This window comes from Anabas testudineus, chromosome 16, assembly GCF_900324465.2.
Source record: "Anabas testudineus chromosome 16, fAnaTes1.2, whole genome shotgun sequence".
In the NCBI taxonomy this organism is placed as follows: Eukaryota; Metazoa; Chordata; class Actinopteri; order Anabantiformes; family Anabantidae; genus Anabas; species Anabas testudineus.
Genome location: NC_046625.1, coordinates 11,000,810 through 11,022,453, shown reverse-complemented (window position 1 = coordinate 11,022,453; position 21,644 = coordinate 11,000,810). Strand labels below are relative to the sequence as shown.

Below are 21,644 nucleotides of genomic sequence, written 5' to 3'. Positions count from 1 at the left end.
ATAAAACTCAGGTTAAACACACACTTCACTTCACATCATATCAAAAGCCAAACTCAAAGGGAGATGAATGATTTATGTATTTATATATGCAATCTATATTTTTCAGATACAGGTGTAAACAGACATGTTTCCCTAAAAACAAAATAAGTATTAAAACAGAAACTTTTGAAGTAAAAGTCCACATTTCTCAACACATCGATATCTAAAAGTAACCTTTGGCTTTCAAAAACACAAACAAAGAAGTACAACAGCATCAACATTATTACCATCACCACCAACAACAAAATTTTCAAAGAATTTTCATGCAATAAAAGGCAACTGTGATGAACAGTGATGACACAGGAACACAGGACCAAGTCACTAATGATGCAGAAGGTTGATATCACACGCACACGCACACGCACACACGCACGACATACACACATTAATGACAGAACAAGCTCTGGTTTTCATAATTCCTATTTACCTACTAACAGGCAGAGTTGGAGTGCTTGACCGACCTAGCTATGGCTCGGGTATGTGTGTGTGCATGTTAGTTTACATGTGAGCCCAATTCATGGTTTAAGGACTAAACGAGATGACTGTATGATTTAGGTTGAAAGATTCCCTCTTATATTTCAGAGGTTTGGCATCAATCTCTTTGACAAGTTCAACTGGCTTTTAAAGCTTCCTCAGAGCTGTGGTGTCTTGCTCTGTGTCGAATTAATCTTTAACTATACACCCATGAAAAGATCAATCGAATACTAAGCTGAGCACTCAAAAAGCAATGATATTTACAGATGTTTAGGAAATATTCCTCACTATGGTGACATCAAGTATCTGTGACTATGTGCTGAATGCAAGAATGTGCATCAGAGGAGATTGCCATCACTGGATCTGCTTGTGTGTGTTTATTGGAGTGTCATTTTTGCAGAGTTTTTAACTGAGAGGCTTGTGTAAGATTCTCCTGTAGTTGACTACATTTGAATTAAGTACATAAGGTGACTGCATTGAAGTGAAGTGACTGCATTGAAGAAACAAGGCACAATTAAAAGATATATGTATATATATATATATATATAAAAACAACATGAACTGAGGGAGGAGGAAGAGGAAAGGAGAAGCTATACTGTGAAATTCTCCCTCCAGATCCTCTGAACAGCACACAGAGGAGCAACATTTGGCTTAACATTTCCATCATTCGCAGTGCTCCAAAAACATGTCATTATGTTTGTTAACCCCAAAGAATTTCATTTGATACAATATTCTTGAATGAAGAACATTTTTCTCTCAAGTGACTGTAAAAGTAAAGCAACATCACAATACACAAAAAATTACCATGACATACTTTGCAGCAATTTTGCAGAGGGAAATTCATTGACACTCTTTGACTGTCTTTCTCAAACTACATTTTTCATTAGCCACCCATTTCATGGAGTTTCCTGTACTCACAACTCATAGATTGTCAATGCAAACACGTACTAAGGTCCCAGTGAAAGCAGAGGATCAAAGTGATGGTCTATGCTTCTCAAAATGTACTTGTTACTGTGTTTGTGGGTGACATCAATGCACTTTTAAAAAAATCCCCGTTTTGATGATGTATTCTGGCACAATCACCTCTTCTCTCTAAAACAGGCCCATTGTAATATGCATTTGCCTTCAATCTAAATTTGCCCCCAATGATGTAAGCACCCAATAGCGATAGCTGTCTTCCTCTGCTGTTAGTGACCAAGTTCATATTCTTTGGCATGGAGGACTGTGTTTACAGAGGGATTAGGGTGATGCAGCTGTTTAGATCCTCCTGAAGTCAGAATGTCCAATAAGTCACGGGTCCAAAGATAACAGATTTAAAAACAAACAAACCAACAAAAACACATGATGGGCATTGGCATAGCAGTCCCAGTTTTGCATACAGGCGTTCCTTATCACCAAGTATGACACCAAGGGTCGAAGTTAAAAAGTCTTTGACAGGAAAGTTGCTGGGGTTTAAGGTGGCTCTCCTGATTAGATTAGAAGCAAACATATTTATGAATATTCCCCAGGCAGAATTTTTTCAAAGTCAGGTTTGCTGCTGAAGTGTTCAATTAACACTTCGAGGGAGAGTTCCTATTTAAGCCTGGTTCAGTCTCTATTTGCCTGCTTTATGTGCTCCAGCAACAGTCTTAAAAAGGAAAAGGAAAACATTTCCCCCAATGAAGGAACACATCCTTAAAATCACAGAAAATTTCATTCGATGTCGATGCTTCTTTCTTCACTCTTTTCTCTTCAGTTCCATTGCTTTTTTGTACACAATTTCATGTATTAGTAAAGTTCAGGTTTGTTTTTGTCATAATCGTAGAATTTTTTTTTTGTTTTCTTAAAAAAAAATTGCATTTGTTTTCTGCCCTGTTCTTTAATTTGCAAAAGGCTCCTCCCTGGTTCACAGTAAGTTGTTGAGCAATTGCAGCAGTGCTTCTCCACTTAGGAGAAATGCACCTGATAGTTGCGGAGGTGAAGTGGGTGGTTGAGAGGGAACTGCAGGTCACAGTTTGGCTTTCAGAAAAGACAGGAACATGTGGCAACAGCAGCAAGTGAGTGATTTCGCAGAGATACTGGTATTTTTCTTTTTTTTCCTTTTTTGGCTTTCTTTGCTATGTGTATGTGCATCTGTGAATGTGTTAAGTGTAGTGTTGCTGTGTGCATTTTGCATATGAAGGTATGTTTGTCTTGTGTTGAGTTGCTATAGGTGTGTGTATATTTGGAGTATTTCATTGGTGTGTGTAATGTCAGGCCCTACGCTCTACTGGCTGTTGCAGACACACTTCACTTCCAGCTGATACGATGGGGAGTCTGTTGTCCATGTGGTAACTGATCAGGTGACTCACACTTTCAAACCGATGGTCTTTTGTACGGACCTACAAAAACAAAACAAAAAGAGATTTAACAACATACTCGAAGAATGCCCCTTCCTCATTCATGTTCCTCCCTTTCTTTTGTGTCCCCCCCAACTCACCACTCCTTCTGGGTCAACTAGCAACAGGTGTTTGGGCTGACCCCCCTGCTGTCCCGTGAGAACATACTGTCCTGGTGTGGTCCCAGACTCTCGCACCAGGAAGTCCCCATCGCGAGTCAGCAGCCTCTCCGCTTCCCTGCGACTTAAGCTACCATGAAACCAAGCTTCACATTGCAGCTGCTGCACCAGAGGGGGCACTGCTGTCACTGAGCTTGGGCCACCATGCCCAGAGACACCCAGGGCATCATCAAATGGCTCTTAAAAAATAAAATACTAATTAGATATGTAATATATGTTGAAATCCTCAAATTTATATTTTATATATATATTCCTCACTGTTTGCATTTCTGTTTTGAGAAACACAAAAAAAGAAAAACCTGGCCTACGTCCAAATGAACCACATGAGTACCAATAGATTTGTGCTGTACACTGAACTGGACTCTGTCTTTAATGTGAAAGCTTTACACAGCCAGCCAATCATGTTACATAAAATGCCCCTGTAATGGACAAAAGCACTCTAATTCCCTTATCTTCCTTGAAGGCTGGCTTCTGTGGGCAGCTTCACTCTTCAATTAGCCAGTCATATGGAATGTAAAGTACACACTGTTCTGCTCATCTCCTTAGTCAATGATTAACTCTTAATCCTTCCACATAGTAAAACAACAGAACATTTCAGTTCCCAGCAAGTTACATAATTTTGGTTACAATCCACACATCTTTAACATTATTTACAAGAAATCATGTCTTGTATCAAATTCTTATTTAGTTTCCAAGGAAGCTTGTTACTCATTTGCACTCCTTTTCTTTTGACAGCTATTTTAGGTTGATTTTACAAAACTGATACGACATTCCCAACAAAAACATATGAACATTAAAGCATAGAAAGAACATTTAGTATAAGGCACTCACTCATGTCAAAAGCATCTCTGTGAGCATTTCCATTTGCTGCAACTGGCGGACGGGGTTTGTCCACATTTACATATGAAGGATCATCAAAGAGTTCCCGCCCTCCTTCTTTGGCACCCACTAAAACAACATCAAGACATTAGTGACCTTGGCACTTCTCATCAAATATCAGCTGTTCGCTATAGCATTTTAAGAAGCCAAGACCAAGACCAGGGCAAAACAACAAAGACAATCATGTGGAGAAATATCCATGCAGCTAACATCACAGGGCTGACAATGTTGGCACTATTTGTTTGAGTTGGGGCCCTGAACTCAAGGACTTTTAAGTACAAATCCGAAAGATGCATGAAAAATAGTTGTTTAATCTCTCAATTTTATTTTATGACACCCTTATCTTTCAGGTTCACAGTGAAAGTGCACTTAAGTGACCAGGTTACACAAAGAAACCAAGTTTTTGGGGTAATCGGGGGAAAAAGTTGACATGCACTTAACAAACCTGGTTACTGAAAATCCGAATGGATTTTTCTGTTACCTTAACCTTATTTCGGAAGTCGGGTTTAAATATTGTAACTATATACAGACAGAAAAGACTACTTCCTGCTTTTCAATATATATGTTGACAGAGCTGACAGAGAGAGAGAGCATGCAAACAGGCACACTGATGATCAGGTATCTCTAAAACCACAAACAAGGCTCATCATTTTCATGAAAATTAAGAAATCAGCTTATTCAAAAAAGCCAACTGTAACCTGGTGACATGTAAATGAACCGAATAACAGAGATGCAAACAGACATGCAGAGACAGATCTCACCTGGTAGAGGTGGCAGAGGCTGTTTGTGAATGTCATTCTGACCTGGCTGTCCATAAGGCTGCAAACACAGAAAACAGACAAATAATGTGATGCTGCATATGTGGACAAAATAATTCATTCTCTGGCTTATTGAAAAAGTTGTGAGGTGTGAGTGAAGTCAATAATAATAATTTGCATACATCAAACAGAGCAATTCCAACAGGGTTTTAGTTGCCTTCTAATTTACTGGGATCACAACTGAGCATGCCTGAAACACATAGTTAGCAGATTCCTTTGGAGTTCCTCATCTCTTAACTGCAGCTCTGCCTGTTTGGATCTGTTACAGCATGGGTATGAACACATTTCATCCTCCTGCTTTGTTTATGTGCACTTCTCTTACCAGAGTGGCCCCTGGCCGAGTCCTCATGTCAATCAATCCACCAGGTGGAGGCTGTTTACCAGGGAAATTATTATAGTAAGGAACGTCAGGGGGCGGAACAGCCTCATCATCTTCCTCCTCCCATGCAGAACCATCAAAAGGAGCCATTCTGGCAGAGAAATATGTGTTACAAAAGCATAAATACATTGTAGGGGACAAACATATGCTTGTTTTGGGCTCACATGCACAATAAAATCCAAATGTACCTGTCATGAGGTGTGACCAACTTTGGGGGGTTCTTAAGGTACTGTTTGAAACGCAATTCAAAGGCCTGACCAATGGTGCTGATGACTTCCTGGGCTAAACCCTCCGAGCACTCCAAAATATGACATGCTGAAAGACAGGAGGTACAAATTACTGAGTGTGTATTAAAGCACAATTTTAAAATGTTTCACAATTGAAAGACACTGAAAGTAGAGAGCATATTCATGACTTGAACAGAGACTTATGGTCAAACTAAGAGCACTAACAAAGTTCAGCATTGTATGATCTGTTAAGTGTTAATATTGGCAGACATTGTCTGAGTGAAAGTGTAATTTCTCACACCTCTCTGGTTGACTGGGTCTTTGGCCACATATGCTACGTACTCAGCCGTATCCTGACAGACAGGGGAAGACAGTTAGGGGAGGAGGGGAATAGGAAAAATCAATATGAGAAAAACATAAAAGGTCAAGTTTAGGGTACAAAAGTTGAGAAGAAGAGGAAAGAAAGAAAAGCTGCAAGTCATAAAAGAAGTTAAAACAGGAAATAATGAAATCTGGCTTGGAAGAGAAAGTCTGGAAACCATTGAAGCAGCAATGGAGCGAGTGTATTCAAAGTAATAGACAATGACAGAGGATAGGAAGGAAGGATATGCAGGCTGAAGAAAGATGGAAAAGGTCCAGAGTCAGATTTGAGCTGAGAGAGAAGGAGAGGGTTTGGTGACTCACTGGGTCTCCTCCAGAGGCAAAGGAGATGGACTGCATGTGATGATTGGCGATTATCTGTGGAGAAAAAGATAGGGGGGGGGGGGGGGCATGTGTGACATGAAGTATGTGGGAAGTGAGAGGAAAGCATGTGGATGGAAAGACAAATGTGGAATCATTACTCAGAAAAGTGCTTTTTCCTCCACTGAGTGCCATCAAGTGCAGCAGAGATAAAAACTAAACAGGGACAATAGATGGACCATTGGACCGCCCATGTTGGATCAATAACACCATCAGCACTTGCTAATGTGTGGTCTATTTCTGATACTTTATTTGTGAATGGATATATGTGCACTTTTCTTTGTGCTACATGTTGTATACAGCATATGCACTGCACTAATGTACACAACATATACCGTACATATTGTAACATATTATTATTATAAACATATTGTAGTTTAGTAGTTATGAACTCATTAAAGATCTAGGAGATGTTGTTAATAGCTAGCACATCCTGCACGCAAGCATGATGGTAAAGAAGGATTTGTGCAGTATCCAGACTAAATGAGGTAAACTAAATGGAGAAGCTCTAAATCCATTTGGCTGTCCCCTAATTGTTTTGAAGATCACTGACATGATGACTAAATCTCAAATACAATATACTGAGTCATATTGTGATTTATAAAGAAGTTTTTTTTCTGAAACAATCATAAACTTACCTCTGGACAGATAAATCAGGTTATTAGAGTTCAGTCAATTCAGGTTAGACATGGAAACTCACTAGCAGACCATAGGATTTAACAAGATTTATATAAATAAAACATAATAAATGTAATTAATTAATAATAAAGCATTCAGGAGTCTGTAAATAGCCTGTAAATCCTTAAAACCTCTTAAAATCCTTCAAGAAAAAAGGCCTTCAGGTTTACTCAGGATGCCATCTCAGACTCACAGTACTGTAAACCTTATTGAGCATAATAACACACACAACAGTGGTATCAAGAGAAACCTGGCTTCACCTAGCTTCAACCAACCTGTTTGCAGTCGGATGCCAGCAGATTGAGGCTGCTGGTTGAGATGGTGAGGCTAATTGTCATACCAGCAAACTGCAGATTGCTCTTCCCCAGGATGGACGTCAGACAGCGAGAGGTAGGCTGCAAAGAAGACAGTGAACAAGGTACAGACACTGAAAATGACTTTTTTTACACTTAAAACAAGGCACAATATTCCATTGCGCCTGTGGGTGCATGCATGGAAATGCCTGTGTGTGTGTGTGTGTGTGTGTGTCTGTGTGTAGGAGTGGGAGAACAGCTGCAATTGTGAAAGTGATCCTGTCTCCAAGACCAACTGTGACCAACTGGGAGTAGACAGGACAGTTCACATACTATCGACTGGGCCAAGAAAATCAAGCAGACCATGCCAGCACTGTAGTGCAAGCTCATTTATCCCAATCCTCCTCTTGTTTTCATGGCTTTCTTGTAGATCTCCCAAATATTTGGAGTGTAGTGTGAGAAGCGAAGCATCAGACAGGATGCACATGCTCTGCCACATGAACCTCAGTCTAGCCAAATCAGAAGGACTAGACTAGCTTAGTCTATTCTAGTTTACATCCTATAACTGTATTTTCTCTGATCTGCTGCTCGGCCAGACATTCCTTGGTCAAACCCTGCCATAGCAGTGGGCTGCTGGATTTAGCCACCTGTTTTATGGCCTGTTTGGGTGGATGTTTTTTGTTTTACAGGAACACTCTGCACAGACACACACAGTCTATAGCCTTTAAAGACATCTCTGTCTGCTAATCTGTAGCAATTCTTTGGCCTGATATTGGCTCCAGACAAGCTAGTACTCCACCTCTCCAGCCTCCCTTGTGACAAGAGGGAGGGAAAGAGAGACCGGAGAGTGATTGGTAATTACCTGCAAGTATCCCGCTAACCGCAGTAGTGTGCAATCAGCCTAAATCAAGATCTCAGTGTTTGTGTGACTGAATACCCAACTGACCACAGAGTGGACAATCAAGCTAAATCTAGCTCTTATCCCGAAGACCCTTCCCACTGCCGCCCACTTAGGCTGTATAAATAAATAATGCCCTGTAAGGGTGTGTGCTAGTGTATGTGGTATGTACCTTTCTCCTGCGCTGGGCTCCTTTGGCTCCGGGTACTGCCTCACACACCACAGAGATGGCCTCCCTAAAATATTAAAAACACGCAAGTGTTACAATAGCATGTGATTAACCCTCACACCTTCCCAGACTCTCAATTATGTGGATTAAATGAGATACGGCAGTGGGTAACTGAACTTATTGTCCCTGGCAACTGTACTTGTCCTTGCCATGTGGAGACAAACATCACTACGGAAACCAGAAGGAAACCACTTGGATTCCAGAAGATTCTAATTTAGGGGCTGAGAGAGCTGCAGTCTTGTACACTCACACTCACGAGCAGATGCAGCAAGATACTAACACAGAAAAAAAGCAAGCAAAGAAGGGCAGACGATAGGAGGGGAGGGGTGTATAGGAGCGTATGAAGCCTTTATTTCTAACCACGCTTCAAATGTTTCATCTTTGCATACACAAAAGACAGCTTGAATTACTTATGTGGCTGATGATCAGTGTGAAATCTCACCTGGTGACCTGAGTTCTTGTGTTGAAGTCCAGTGCTCGCATTGACTGCAGAACCTCCACGCAACCCATGTACTGAACAGGAAACAGGAAGTCAATGCATTAACATGAGACATTTCCTACATCACAGTCCCACTGGACTTTTGAAACAAAACATGAACAACAAATGTGAAAGAAGAGCGTTCATATGCAGAGACTGGAATAAGAGTTGTGTACCTATATATTTTTTATGCGGGTAAGTAGTAGTGTGCCAGTTACTTACCCGTACAGTGTAGGAAACACCAGTAGTGCTGACCACATTGTCGGAGTGTAACCAGCCGCGGATGGGCTTGTTGACAAAGGAGCCATGGCGTGTCCACTCATCTCCTCCCAGCTGCCCTCCTTCTACCCGCGCTCTCCTGGACACCCCTCCTAGCCGGTTCATGTCCTGCAGAGGAGGTCGGGGAGGAGGAGAAGGAGCAGTTAGAGTGGGAACTGGGTGGTGAGGTGGAGGCGAGGAGCTAGAGCTGCTCCTGTCGTCTCCAGAGGACTCAACGGGCGCCTGAGGCTGCAGTGGCCTGTTTGAGGCCTTGAGTCCTGGGAGAAGAGTGGCAGAGACACCCAACCGAAGGGATCCCATCCTAGGAAAGAAAGAACAGAGGGTGGTGGGGCTGTTCTCAGCTGGGCGGGGAGAAGAGGGGGGCAAGATGGGAGTGAGAGACGACGAGGAGAGAGAAGAAGGTAAACCAGGGGAGGGGGTGAGCGGGGTGGCAGGACTTGAAGGAGGAAACGATGATGGATTGGAGTTTGTTTCATCAGTTGAGCTCAGCGATTCACTCCGAAAGTGGGTGTACTTGGTTTTTGGGACAAGCTCCATAATGAATCTGCACTGTCAGTCCTTATATCTGTGCAAGTCCACACAGGCTGTAGTGATTCAATCAAAGTCTCTTTGTCTTAGCATTCAAAGTCTCTCCCTAAAAGGACACACAGCCATCTGTCTGTCTTGCTCAATGTAAGAGCTGCACCCATCTGTCTTCTTGTCTGTTCTCCACTCATTACCAGGCAGCCAAAACCAAACTGCTTTAAAAATGGCTTTATCCACAGTGAAAGCAGAACAAGAAAAGGTGCAGAGAGGAAGTAAGGTGTCCCAGTTAATGGCTGAATGCAGATTAAATAGATTTGTTTCTAGTGCGCCAGTGCTGATCATGATGCCATCAGCTCACTTTAAATCTGCTTCAGTGATTGTTGAGTATCAAGAGGAACTGATGACGACACGGTCTTATCTCTCAACATAGTGTTCATCTTGGTGGCTTTGCCATAATGTAAAAAAATATCCATGGGCATCTTATTCCAACTTAACAGCCACACAGTGAGGGCCACTTATCCAGCTGTCGCTAGCACCATGGAGAACCAACACAAGCGATTGTCTCTCAATGCCCGCTCGCATGTGTGTTACTGCAATGGAGGGTGAGCACTTGTACATGACGTGTTTACATGTGTGTTAGGCAGCATGAACATTCACTGCCCACAAGTCCTCTTAGGTTATCTGTGTGTGTGTGTGTTACTGTGCACACACACAAGCATGTGTGAAGCAGCTCCCTTTGGCAGCTCTATCCTGCTTGACACTGGCCCATAAAAATCCTATCAGCAGCCAACGAGTGGATAGCAAGGGAGCTGTGCACACTAACACGGCGGCAAGCGACACAGACACACACACAACTCCAATTGGTCGATACTACAGCGAGCACCTGCAGAGCTCAAGAAGCCCAGAACTGCTAAAGAAGAGAGAGGAGGCTTACTGATGTATGGCTAGTCTCCCACTCCTGGCAGCAGCACAGTGTCATTAATGCCTACACTTTTAAGTGCATCATATTCTCAAATCTTTTAACAGGTCCCTTTTTACTCTCTTTCTCTCTTCCGCCAAATGGTCTCATGTCCTCTCTGAATGGCCCTCACTCTCTCCCTTCCTGTGTCTCCTTCTTCTTCTTCTCTCCTCTTCCAGATTACTTCTGGCACAGCCTCCTCCCCTTTCACTGCACTCTTTTCTCCTTTCTCTCTGTCGCCTCTCCTTTCCTGGAAGTCCTCCCTCTTCCTCCACACAATGTACTCCGCCAACCTCTGTCTCTCCAGTGCCTCCGCCCTCTCTCGCGCCACCACTTCCTCTCTCCTCTTCCAGATGATCTCTCGTTCCCCCTCACCCCCTCCCTCGTCTGCTCGCCCGTTCTCCAGGCTGTCCTGTTTAACAGTCCCTCTGCCAAATATATTAAAGGTGAGCCCTATCTTTTTGCCTATCTCACTTAAAAGACAAGGGATGGCTAGAGGATAGGCATGTTTACCTATTGAGACACCAGTATAAAACAATGAAAAAGTTAGTACTTAAGACTGGGCCAGCAGAGTTGAGCCCATTCCTGACTGAAGTTCCTGATATGGCTAAAACAAGTGAGGCTGCCTTGGTTCAAGTGTGTTCTCTGAAGTGGCCACCTCGATTACGATGTTTTTTTCTGGAGCACCATTAGATTGTGGTAGGTTGAGTCTGAGATTTTGTCTGTGTCTGGTACACTGACACACACTGCAGTAGCACTGTGGTGATGTAACAGAGGAGAATGTAGGTCATTGGCTGATGACGACTACCGGTGGGCTTGTTGTGATGGTAATAAGACCTGAATGGTCCAGTTTGAACTCCCAACTCAGGGTTCCCTGAATGGTGCAGGAGGCTCATCAGAGTTGAATGAGAACTCACTTGTCTAGATGGAAATGCTGCATTAAAACTGCACCCTGTTGCTATGCTGACTGCCTAGCTGCTCTCACTCACTTTTTTTTTATTTTTATTACTGTGTAGTTCAAATAATAAGCCCAGATTATGGTCAGTTACCTGAGAGAAGAGCATTGACACAGCAACAAGCCAAGTGTTATTTTCTAGAACAGTTTTCTCCCTTATCTAAGGCAGGGCTTATCATGAAGCAGGTAAGCGCTCAGTTCTAGTGCACTACTGTACAGACACCACATCACCCCTCATATTCTGCATAGTCCAACCTAGAAGGCAAACAACAGTCTGTTTACATTAACAGTCTCTCACAACCCAAAGACCCACAAACAAAACCGTCTGCAGCTGTTAGACCTCAGCAGGAGGCAAGGTCACACCTACAGTCCTGCAGCAAGCGGGTTGGCCTACACCTCAGTGCTGTTGAGGCACTAGTCATATTTACAATCTATTGACCTTTATTCCCTCAGAGGAGAGCAAGGTTTACACACACCTTGCTTAGACCACTTACACAAGGTTGTAAATATGGCACCAAATGTTTCAGTGATGCCAAGCAAAAACGTAGATTTTCCCACACTTGAACATTTCAGAACTTAACTGTGTGAAGTACAGCACACCAGCTTGTAGTAGGCGCTGGATGCATGACAAAAAAAACAATCGCCTACACTAGTCTAGCACCACAGAGGGATTAGTCTAGCAAAGATAGCTAGTCATCCATCTGGTCTTGGCCAAAAAGCACCATGGAGAATCCAGTCACAGTCACAAACTGCCAGACAGGCTGGGATGATCTCCAAAAAACTGTAAAGATGTATGACTGGAAAAGTCACAAAAGACACCCCGCATTTCATCAATTAAAGAGCATTAAGAACAAACAAAACAGTTTCTAACACCCCTAATAAAACCAGAAATAAGTCCAGAGAGAGAGGTTTAGCACTTAAAACAGACACTAGAAAGGACAATTCTGGTGTGTTCACATACACAGGAATGCTAAAATGGTCTATGGGCAGAGTTAACCAGTACCCTGTGCAATGATGTTTTACTGCACAGAACACAGTGTAGGTCAGGTGACTACAGTGCAGATTATCATCTATATGAAAAGAAATCCTGAGTCACCTACACACAGACAATTAAAGGAACACACTGTCACAGACATAGCACACTTAATAATCATTGATTAGTGGCCTCAAAGCCAAGCAGCTGCACACAATGATATGCATAAGTGAAACTAGTACGATAATCTAATTTATCCAGGCATTCCTGATAATGGCACATCAGCGTGACTGATGAACATGGTAGTTTCCTTTGATAAAAGCAAGATGACTACAGAGGGGACTCAGCTGATTTGCACAAGAAAAACACACAGAATGGAGGAGACGGGTAACCTGAAACAACCCTGATTGTCAGAGACTGTTGAGACGAGTAGATGAAGACAATCAAGCAAAGAAGAAGAAAAAAATTCAACAAAGAAGCTCTAAAGACAGCAGAACACTGTCGACTAATAAGGTCCCCTGCTTCTTAGCTACTTCATATATACACACAATTACATAATAGAATAGAGCACCAGTTTGAAAGATGATACAAGATAAAAAAAAAACAAAAAAAAACTTTACATCTTGTCCTGTCTGCAACTGCTGCCCGTTGCTATGGCAACAGACATTAAAAGAGATGCCTGCGGAGGATATATACTGAGAAGTCCCGACAGCGGCAAAAATATTCAGACAAAGAGATAACTGCTTTGTCAAATCACATGGCAGCAATTAGTTGCTCTATCACAAGGAGCATTTTCTCCATCCAACAGAAGGAAAACTACAGACTCTTAGTAAGATCAATAGATTTCAGGAAATGATCAAAGTTTGACCGGCGTCGCACCAGCGATAAAACCCAATCAATGTTGACATCCCATATCAGCTGCAGGCGCTGACTCCAACTAGGACATGTAAAACTGTACGTCAGATATATTTACAAAGAACGAAAATCCCTTTGTGAATAATAGTTTAAACAACTACACTTGTGTTTAGAAAACTTGCATAAAAACAACCTGAATATTTTTTTTGCAGATGCTAACATAGATAATGATTGTATAACATCCTGAAGAGTAGATCCTATGCTCAGAGAATACAAAATCAGAAGTCACAAAGAGAGTCTATTTACACTAAAGAAAACAGATTTCTATTCAGTGTGTATAAAGTGAGTCTATTCGATTTCCCTAAGAGTTCTTTTGATGAATGGGCAAACATAAAATAGTTCCTTTTTTGGTTTAAAAAGCGCAAAGTTGATAGTCCATGGTGATTCAACTAAAGCTGGGCTCCATATTCACATGAGAAGCACATTAATGTTTAAACAGCTACAGACTGTCCGGTCATTCGTCCTCTCCTTCCTCTCTCTGGCTTTCCATCCGTCCACTCCCTGAAAAACGTGCTTCTCTTCTGATCAGCTCTTCCGCTCGATTAATTCAGTCACTGCCGGCAGCTCTTCTACCTCTATCCTTTGCTCCGTTTGGCTTCCTCCCCTTCTCTTTCCTCCTCTGTCTGTCTCTCTCTCTCTTTCAGCAGATGGTGAAATGGCAGTGCTGCCAGGATGGACAATGGCACTCCTTCATTGTGCTCCTCTTCTCCCCTCACGTCTGTCTCTCATGCCCACTTCAACCTCTGTCTGTTAGAGGGATGAGCACGCTGTCTGTCCTCCCCTCCTCCCAGTCTCTCTCTCTCACACACAGACTCACACACACACACACACTCACTCACGGCTGCTGCCTCTGCCCTCCCCATTTCCTTTTCTCCCATTCTACCTCCTTCCTGTTTCCTTCCCTTCCCCCCCACCTCTTCTCTGCAGCCTCAGTCACTTAGCAGTGTACATGTGCATGCACAGCAAGATGCTGCGCTCCTGCAAATTAATGCACACACTCCAAAGGGAGATGGAGAAGAAGGGAGGGAGAAATGGGGGTAGATAAGTGTGTGTGTGTGTGTGTGTGTTTGTATGTGCATATGTAAGGAGGAAGGGTTGTCCATGTTGGCTCCTCTCTTATTCATGTTTGGTAACCTGAGAAACAAAGTGAAAGGGGGTGAGAGAGAGAGAGAGGATGGAGACAGACAGAGGAGGAGAGTTTACCCTCCCTCTGTGTGCTGCACAGAGTGACACGTGGTTACGGTACATAACCATGATGAAAATTTAAAAAGAAAGAAGAAGAATGACATTTTTATGATAATATTTCCTGTGTTAATACTACATGATTGGAGTAAAGGACATGTTATTACCAGCCAAACACAATAACAACTTAGTGAATCTAGAGAGGAAGACAGAAAGCAGAGATCCCAGAAATGAGTGCCGACGTTCAAGCGTATCTGATGAGAAGGTAGTGTTGCGGAAAGCAGGGGAAACCATCCACAAAGTGCTACAAGAGTCCCCAAATAACACCCCTACACAGGGTCCCTGCAGTACTATGTTCGACCACTACATCATCATCACGTAGTTGAGTAGTGCACTCAGGGATGTGAAGGATCAACATCAGATAACTGCAGAGAACTAGAGTGTTACACTGTACACAACACAGTGATAAAGATAGTGATCTGTGAAGACACCTCCCTCCACCCATAGCCTTCACCATGCCTGTAACCAGGTAAACAACACACTGTGGCTTAGCGTTGACTGAATATTTTAGTAAGTAAATAATTTATATTATAAAGACTCAAAATCACAGTTTTAGATACACCCAACTACAGCTAATGCAGTTATTTACATCAGCCCTTAAAGTAATCCTATCTTATACCTTCATAAGTGAAAGAACTTTCAGTTGAGGAACACTGTGCAACATGATTCAACAGTCTACAGCAAAACAACCACAGAGTTGCACCAACACCTCATTAGTTCAGGCACACCTCACTTTCACAAAGATAGGATATACTGATGAACTGCTGTATTAGACATAATCAGTTGTAATAAACTGTCCACCGGTATAAGGAGCATTTACTCACTCAAACCACAATAAATTTGCATAGACAGTCATGTGTATCATGCATGAGTCATGTCATTACTCATGGATGATTACACACTGCCTTTCAGCAGCTTCCAGTTATGTACACAAAAAACTAATAATACATTGTAAAGTATTGGCATATAAGCTAAATTTAAATATTACGTTTAAACAGACATATGGGAAGCCATTTAAATAATATAAAGGCCAAATGTGCAGTAAAAACAGTTAATCAGTAGTCATAGTAAATCCCTGGTAGTTAAGCTATATTGTGCCGTCTGCTGAATAATGCTCATGTTTTTTTTGCTGTGTATACTGCCTATAGAAATGCTCTTTACAGTTTCTGTAAACTGTCAAGTTTCTGTGCTACTAAAACTTGTTCTCATTTAGACCATTTTTTGCAATCATGCAGCTCTTAACTTGCAACACATTAACTACACCACCTTTTTTAACCCTGCAGAAGAGGAATTGGCCAAATTGACCATTACTTCTAGGTTTTTACATATCAGACACAATAGTTTTGATCTTTTTAACTGATGTTAAATTGTGGTGAGAATAAGCAACCCGACTACCACAGTGTGTTTTTAATTAACTGGTTGTATCATCTGAATGGCTTACCATATATTCCATTGGTCAAAACAGGCAGTCTGTGAGTCTGTAACCCAAAAAACACCAAAGTGCGCATCAGCACAAGATACACACATTTACACGCAGAGAACCAATCATAGGTTCCTCCATTGCTGCCCTCGCAGCTACTTGTCTCCCAGCATGCTTTGCTCCCAGGATCAGCTGTGAAGAGGGTCATGGCACCTCCTTCATAAAAATCACCCATTGATCAAGCACACATAGGGACAACATTAACAAGAAAAGATCAAGCACAACTGACTGGAAGGAAGCAATTGAAAGTGAGAGAAAGAAAGTGCAATAGTGATGGGAGATAGGCAATAATGCAGAGTGCATGTTGAAACATACTCTGTGGAATGAAAGGAATTAACTGAAAGGGCCGTGTGTGTAGGATGCTTGTGTCTCGGCTTGCCCAGTGCAATTTAGCGCGTGTGTTTTGTTTCTGTGCATCCAGAAGATGGAATAACTCTTGGTGGAAGCTCAGCTAGTCAATATGTATTAGACACAACAGTCAGAGACAGACAGAGACACAGCTCTGGAGCTAATGCACACGCTGCAGGGCCACATCTGCTGTCTGCTCTTATACTGTATATCTGTGAGTGCGACTGTGTGCGTGCACGTGTGTAATCTGATTTGACCCGCCTCACTCACCCCCTCACGTACACTAGATCAACAAATAAGTGAAGGCCTAGTCACTGACCTTTCCCTGCTGGATTGCTGCCAGCTTGAAATGCTGTCTAACATCAGTTCACATTACGAAGAGAACAAAGACAATGATGAAGATGGTGAGTGCAGAGGAACAGTGGAGAGAGAATTTTACTTATAAAGGCAAAGCTCATGTGACTGGAGGAGACGTGCAAGAACTCACTTACAAGAAGAGAGAAAAATTCTCAAAAATTTGGGTCAAGAATGAACATTAGATTAGCCAGGCATTCAGGAGGAGGCTGTTCTGTCGGTTTCATAGCACACCAAACATGTGAGCTGGCTATTTTGGGTTGTGCCAACCCCCTTCTAACACCCCCTCTAACCACACTCCCACATCTCTATCTCCTGCCATCATTCCCTTCCTGCTGCCACTCTGTGCCTCTCCCCACATACAATGCCCCACTTGCTATAATGGTTTACTTACCTAGACAGTGTTACGCAAGTTCCCAGACAAACTTTACTACTTCCTGAGCACCAATTTAGTCTAAAGCATTTGACTTGCTTTGTTTAGGCCTTGTTTACATATTCCCATATCAGATTTTCCTGATTTATGAGAAAACTTTGTCAATTTTATACTTAAGTATGATTGTGTTTGTTATTACATAAAAAGCTGCTGTATCTGAGAAGAACAGATAATTATATATATGGTTAATTATATATAATATATATAGTATAATTAAAAAATTATTAGTGTTCACACTACTGAATGTAAGGCTGTATTGATGAAATGATGCCCTGTCCTTGTTTCTTTTTACATTGTCTATTAACCAGGCTTTTGTTTAACAGGTTCAGATGAACATTGACACAACTAAATACTTGTCCCTGCTGCTGTGCCAAAGAAAACTATTTCATTCAAGTTAATAAATAAAGATGAATAATGTGTAATTATGGTTGAAAAGTGGAAAGGCCTTGGTCACAATTAAATTGATTCAATAGTTCATTCAATAGTTTTTTTTTCCTATTGTAAAATAATTCCACCATTTAAATTTTATAATAATTGTATAACTCTTTCTGCTTCAATTAAATTAAAATAGAATGTTTTCTGCATTAAAAGTGTTATGTCACTGCTTTGGGCATTAGTTACCTTCTTGGAGATTTACTGTTGACTACAATCAGTTTAGGGAACAATCTAGAGCATAAAACAACAATATCCTGCCTTTCTGCTCCAGGTCTGATATTAACCCAACCCTCGACTGACCTTGTATGGCAGAAGTACGACTTTAATCTCTCATTCAACACATTAGACAAATGTGGAGGAGCCCTGATCTGCAAAAAGAGGTGACTTCTGAAAATGCAATCTCAGCTTTTAGCATAAAGAGAGACCATCTATGATAAACATACAGAAGCATTTCTCAACCAAAAAGTAGATTGCACAGCAGATTCTTACTGATACACTGTGTAAGTCAAAGCCAACACAACAATAAGGGCAAGCTAATGCAAAATACCATCGTCAGTTCAGTACAGTGTGAACTAAGTTTTTGTAAATTACACACAAGCTCAAGCTCAAGCTCAAGATGTGGTTTACACAAAGCACTTAACACTAAGCATGATGCACTCGACCAACGCAGAGGAAACACAGCTGAGACTCGGTCCCATTGTGTAGGGGTAGAGACGGACAACCACATGCTATGACCTCAAAAACAAACTCCTACCTTGTGTTTCCAGAAAACGCGCATGCACTCACGCACACGCACACGCACACAAACAGACACAAACTAACACAAATACCTTCATATCAGACAGACAGATATAGCACATCCTCCCATGGACAGACACCCACACAAAACTGTGTTATGTTCTGTCAAGAGCCACAGGGTGTTTGCTGCAGCTTAATACCTCACCAGTGTGTTTCATCAATAAGTTTAAAGCATCATAAGCCTAATACTAAGCTAATATCGGTGGTAACATTCATTGCTTACAAGAATCAAAGCTTATTTCTGCAGTGGTTGTGTGTATTTATGTGGGATGAGTGTAGGTCTATGTGCACAAGCGCATACACCTGTCAGAGTGAAGCTATAACAATCACAAGTGCCACGCTGTGCCGTCAATCAGGACTAAAGCTTTCACTGGTGACTGATACAGTTTGAGCAGAATTGGACAGATCCAATTTTAATCAAGTGGATTTTGGATTGTGCCAATGCTGTGACAGAGTGGTACGGATGCAGCCCTTTGACTGACAGATTGTGTCTCAGACTTTCCTTCTGGTTGTGTTGTTATTATCCTTTACGAATGTGTGTAGGTGCACATTTGTCTGGTTTGTCTGGCTCTTGACACGAATCTACCATTTTTTGGATCAGTTGTTGATTGGACCTTCTCCTCCCATCCACTTCATCAGCTGTGATAACTTCCACCGTATAATATCTTGTCAGTGGGCTGCTGGACTGAACGGTGTGGCTGACCCTGATAAGAAGCATGCTTTCAGTCACTTCAATCATCCCACAAACCCTTGAGTCTGTTCCCATAATAGTCTGCCCTTCACTTGCTCATGGTGAGCTTTAACTCTGTCACACTGACTCTATTTCAGCACATCTGGTTAGTTTTGCTGATTGGTGCAACGGAAGAAATAGCATAAAGTGCACTGTCTGATTGTGTGTGATTTCTGCATGTGTATCTGCACATGCATAGATGCAAAAGCTTATCTCTCTGACTGTCTGCTACAAAGTGAAGAGATTTAGCTTGCACCCTAATATTAATATTTCTATACTCTTTTTTTAATCACACCATTGCACCAATTTCAATACTTCATTAGTAATTATTGACTCATCTGCCAATTATCTGCTCGGTAAATCGTTTTGTGTACAACACGTTATGCATTATCAGAATTTAGTGTAAATGCTGATAATGATTTCTCACAAGTGACATATTAAAAGGTCTTGTTTTGTGTGACACTCAGGGTGCACGCATATTGAGTCATAAAGCAGAAAATCCTCACTTTGAGGAGGATGAAATCAGAAAATGTTAGAAAATGGCATTGTTGAATGGAAAATGTGTCACCTAGTTAACTGATTTTACAAAACAGTTGTCTCTTAATGTTGAGTCATGAATGAATCGGCTAATTATTTCAGATCTAACTCAATTTGAGAGTATAGCTAATAGATAACCCCAAGGCATTTTTGACCTATTCTCTAATCTGTAAAGAGCTGAAAGGCTTGGGGCCATTCAATTTGCTCCAGTTGTTGCCTAAATAATCTGGCTCCAGTACTTTTACATTCCACAGTGTTGCTCAATTGGCAGCTATTGAGGTAGGTTTGAATAAAACACTCCTCTGACATCGTCTGACAGCGCCAGGCCGAGCACAAGTCAAACATTTAGCTGATGTGAACGCGTCCAATCTGATCACGAACAACATTTTTATAGTAACCCAACAGGCTAAACCACACCGTGTCGTCTTCATACAACACCAGCGGACGACTACACGCTACACGGGCAGCGACAATGTCTCCCAGCGGTCACCTCAAAGATAGTAAGGGAAGTATCTCCACAAACTTTTTCATATGTACAAAAACCCGCACAGTCCAAAGCATGTCCCGAGAGTGTGGTCAACTTTAACGAGCAACTTACCAGCTCTTCCCTTTCCTCCAAGTTAACCCCTCCTGCTGGACTAACTTCAGCTTAATGTAATCAAACACCGCAAATGGTCGATGGTTTTGTCCGACAGGAGCTTTGCAGTTTTGGTAAACTTCATACGAGAATGAGTCTAAACTTCTTTTTTCCTCTCCCTTTCCTCTCCTTTCCTTCCTCCTCCCCCCTCCACGATCACGACAGAAGTTACTTCCGCAACATGTGGCAACGTCATCTGGCACCGAATGGCGCCCTGCGTCTTGCACCTGGCCCTGTGTCGCTGCGCATTGCGCAAAAACAGAAATCCCATAGTAAACACAGCGTTGGGGTGACGTTTCTTATTTTGTTAGTTACCATGAAACCACAAGCGCCAACACTTGTAACAACTTCACTTTAACTTCTTCTTTATAATGTGTAACTGTACTTTTCCTCTTCTGTTTTAAGTGATGCTTGGACTCAGACCACCCCATCACATTCAACACTGACGCTTCTTTGTGGTCAGTTCTTTGTGTACATCGTGTGTCTGTTTGTAGTCAAGGTGCGTGTCTCCATGTTTGTCATTGGTTTGTGGTTGCTTTGTGCTGCTTTGTTTTTGTTTTTATTAGCATTGTGGTGGTGTTGCATGTCTGTGGTCATTAAGTGTTTTATTGCACTTTATGATATTTGCACCTCTTTGATTGACTTTCCACTAAATATGTCAGCAGTCACTTTAAACAGAGTTACTGGGTTGGTTGTCCCCAGGCTATATATTTACATAGGTGTGATCATCTTTTTTTACGAAGGACACTGTGACTTGTCATGGCAAGTCAGGCACAGAAATAAATAAAAAAATAATGAATTCCATTTAGCTGCCTCAGTTTCAGACTCGGCATGTTGGCTCTATGTTACACCTCCACTGTCATCACTTAAAGACTAACAGACTTAATAGAACAGAGTCAGTGTTTTCTTCTAGCTCTCTTTGTTTAGCTGCAATCTTTGTTTCTCAATTATTGAGGTCACTATAATCCTGAGAACAAAAATTGTTTCGTATACTATTGTCCTGATCCCTCACCACAATTTTATCAGAGGTATACAGACATGACTCCAATGAAATTTCAAACACATCTAAAGGGAAAGTGATAACAATTTAATGTGCCACTAGAGGCTTCTGTAAAAGAGAGGTTTCACATTAGATTTTTTAGAATTCATTTCTCGATTTTATTAGTTACACTCTCATAACTTCCATTGCACTTTTCTATTTAAATGTAAGATACACAGTGTATATTTAAGCAATTCCAAACCTTTCAGTTTGGTTCAGCGCCATCCAACATGCGCCATCCTCAGGCAGTGAGAATAATGTCGACACGTCAGGACTCTGGACACTGAACGTTTCTCCTCCGGCCACCAGAGGCAGACGAGTTCCAGTTATCTCTACT

At 41.7% G+C, this 21,644-nt stretch overlaps 1 protein-coding gene across 4 annotated transcripts; it reads right to left on the bottom strand.

Moving 5' to 3' along the window:
- Positions 1-66: 66 nt before the first annotated feature.
- shc1 (SHC (Src homology 2 domain containing) transforming protein 1) lies at positions 67-20,444 on the bottom strand. 4 transcript variants are annotated; one of them, XM_026372651.1, is made up of 14 exons: positions 20,230-20,444; positions 18,951-19,068; positions 8,892-9,056; positions 8,634-8,704; positions 8,135-8,198; positions 7,047-7,166; positions 6,037-6,090; positions 5,654-5,705; positions 5,314-5,440; positions 5,069-5,216; positions 4,690-4,747; positions 3,881-3,997; positions 2,972-3,228; positions 67-2,873 (listed from the first exon to the last, which is right to left on the bottom strand). In XM_026372651.1, the coding sequence occupies exons 2-14, from the start codon at positions 18,951-18,953 to the stop codon at positions 2,745-2,747; spliced, it is 1,365 nt and encodes a 454-aa protein (XP_026228436.1). In that variant the 5' UTR covers positions 18,954-19,068; positions 20,230-20,444; the 3' UTR covers positions 67-2,744. The 4 variants fall into 4 exon arrangements, with proteins under 4 accessions (XP_026228436.1, XP_026228434.1, XP_026228437.1 ...); XM_026372649.1 differs by lacking the exon at positions 18,951-19,068 and adding an exon at positions 15,958-15,994; XM_026372652.1 differs by lacking the exon at positions 18,951-19,068 and having other exon boundaries at positions 20,230-20,443.
- Positions 20,445-21,644: the final 1,200 nt, after the last annotated feature.

Bases quoted from the DNA above. Each gene is read 5' to 3' on its own strand.
- shc1 (XM_026372648.1), bottom strand. From the start codon at position 9,485: ATGGAGCTTGTCCCAAAAACCAAGTACACCCACTTTCGGAGTGAATCG. The intron at 3,998-4,689 runs GTGAGATCTGTC...ATGTTGTTTTAG, and splicing joins GCCTCTGCCACCTCTACCAG to TGGGTGCCAAAGAAGGAGGG. The intron at 3,229-3,880 runs GTGAGTGCCTTA...TTATTTTTTAAG, and splicing joins CAGAGATGCTTTTGACATGA to AGCCATTTGATGATGCCCTG.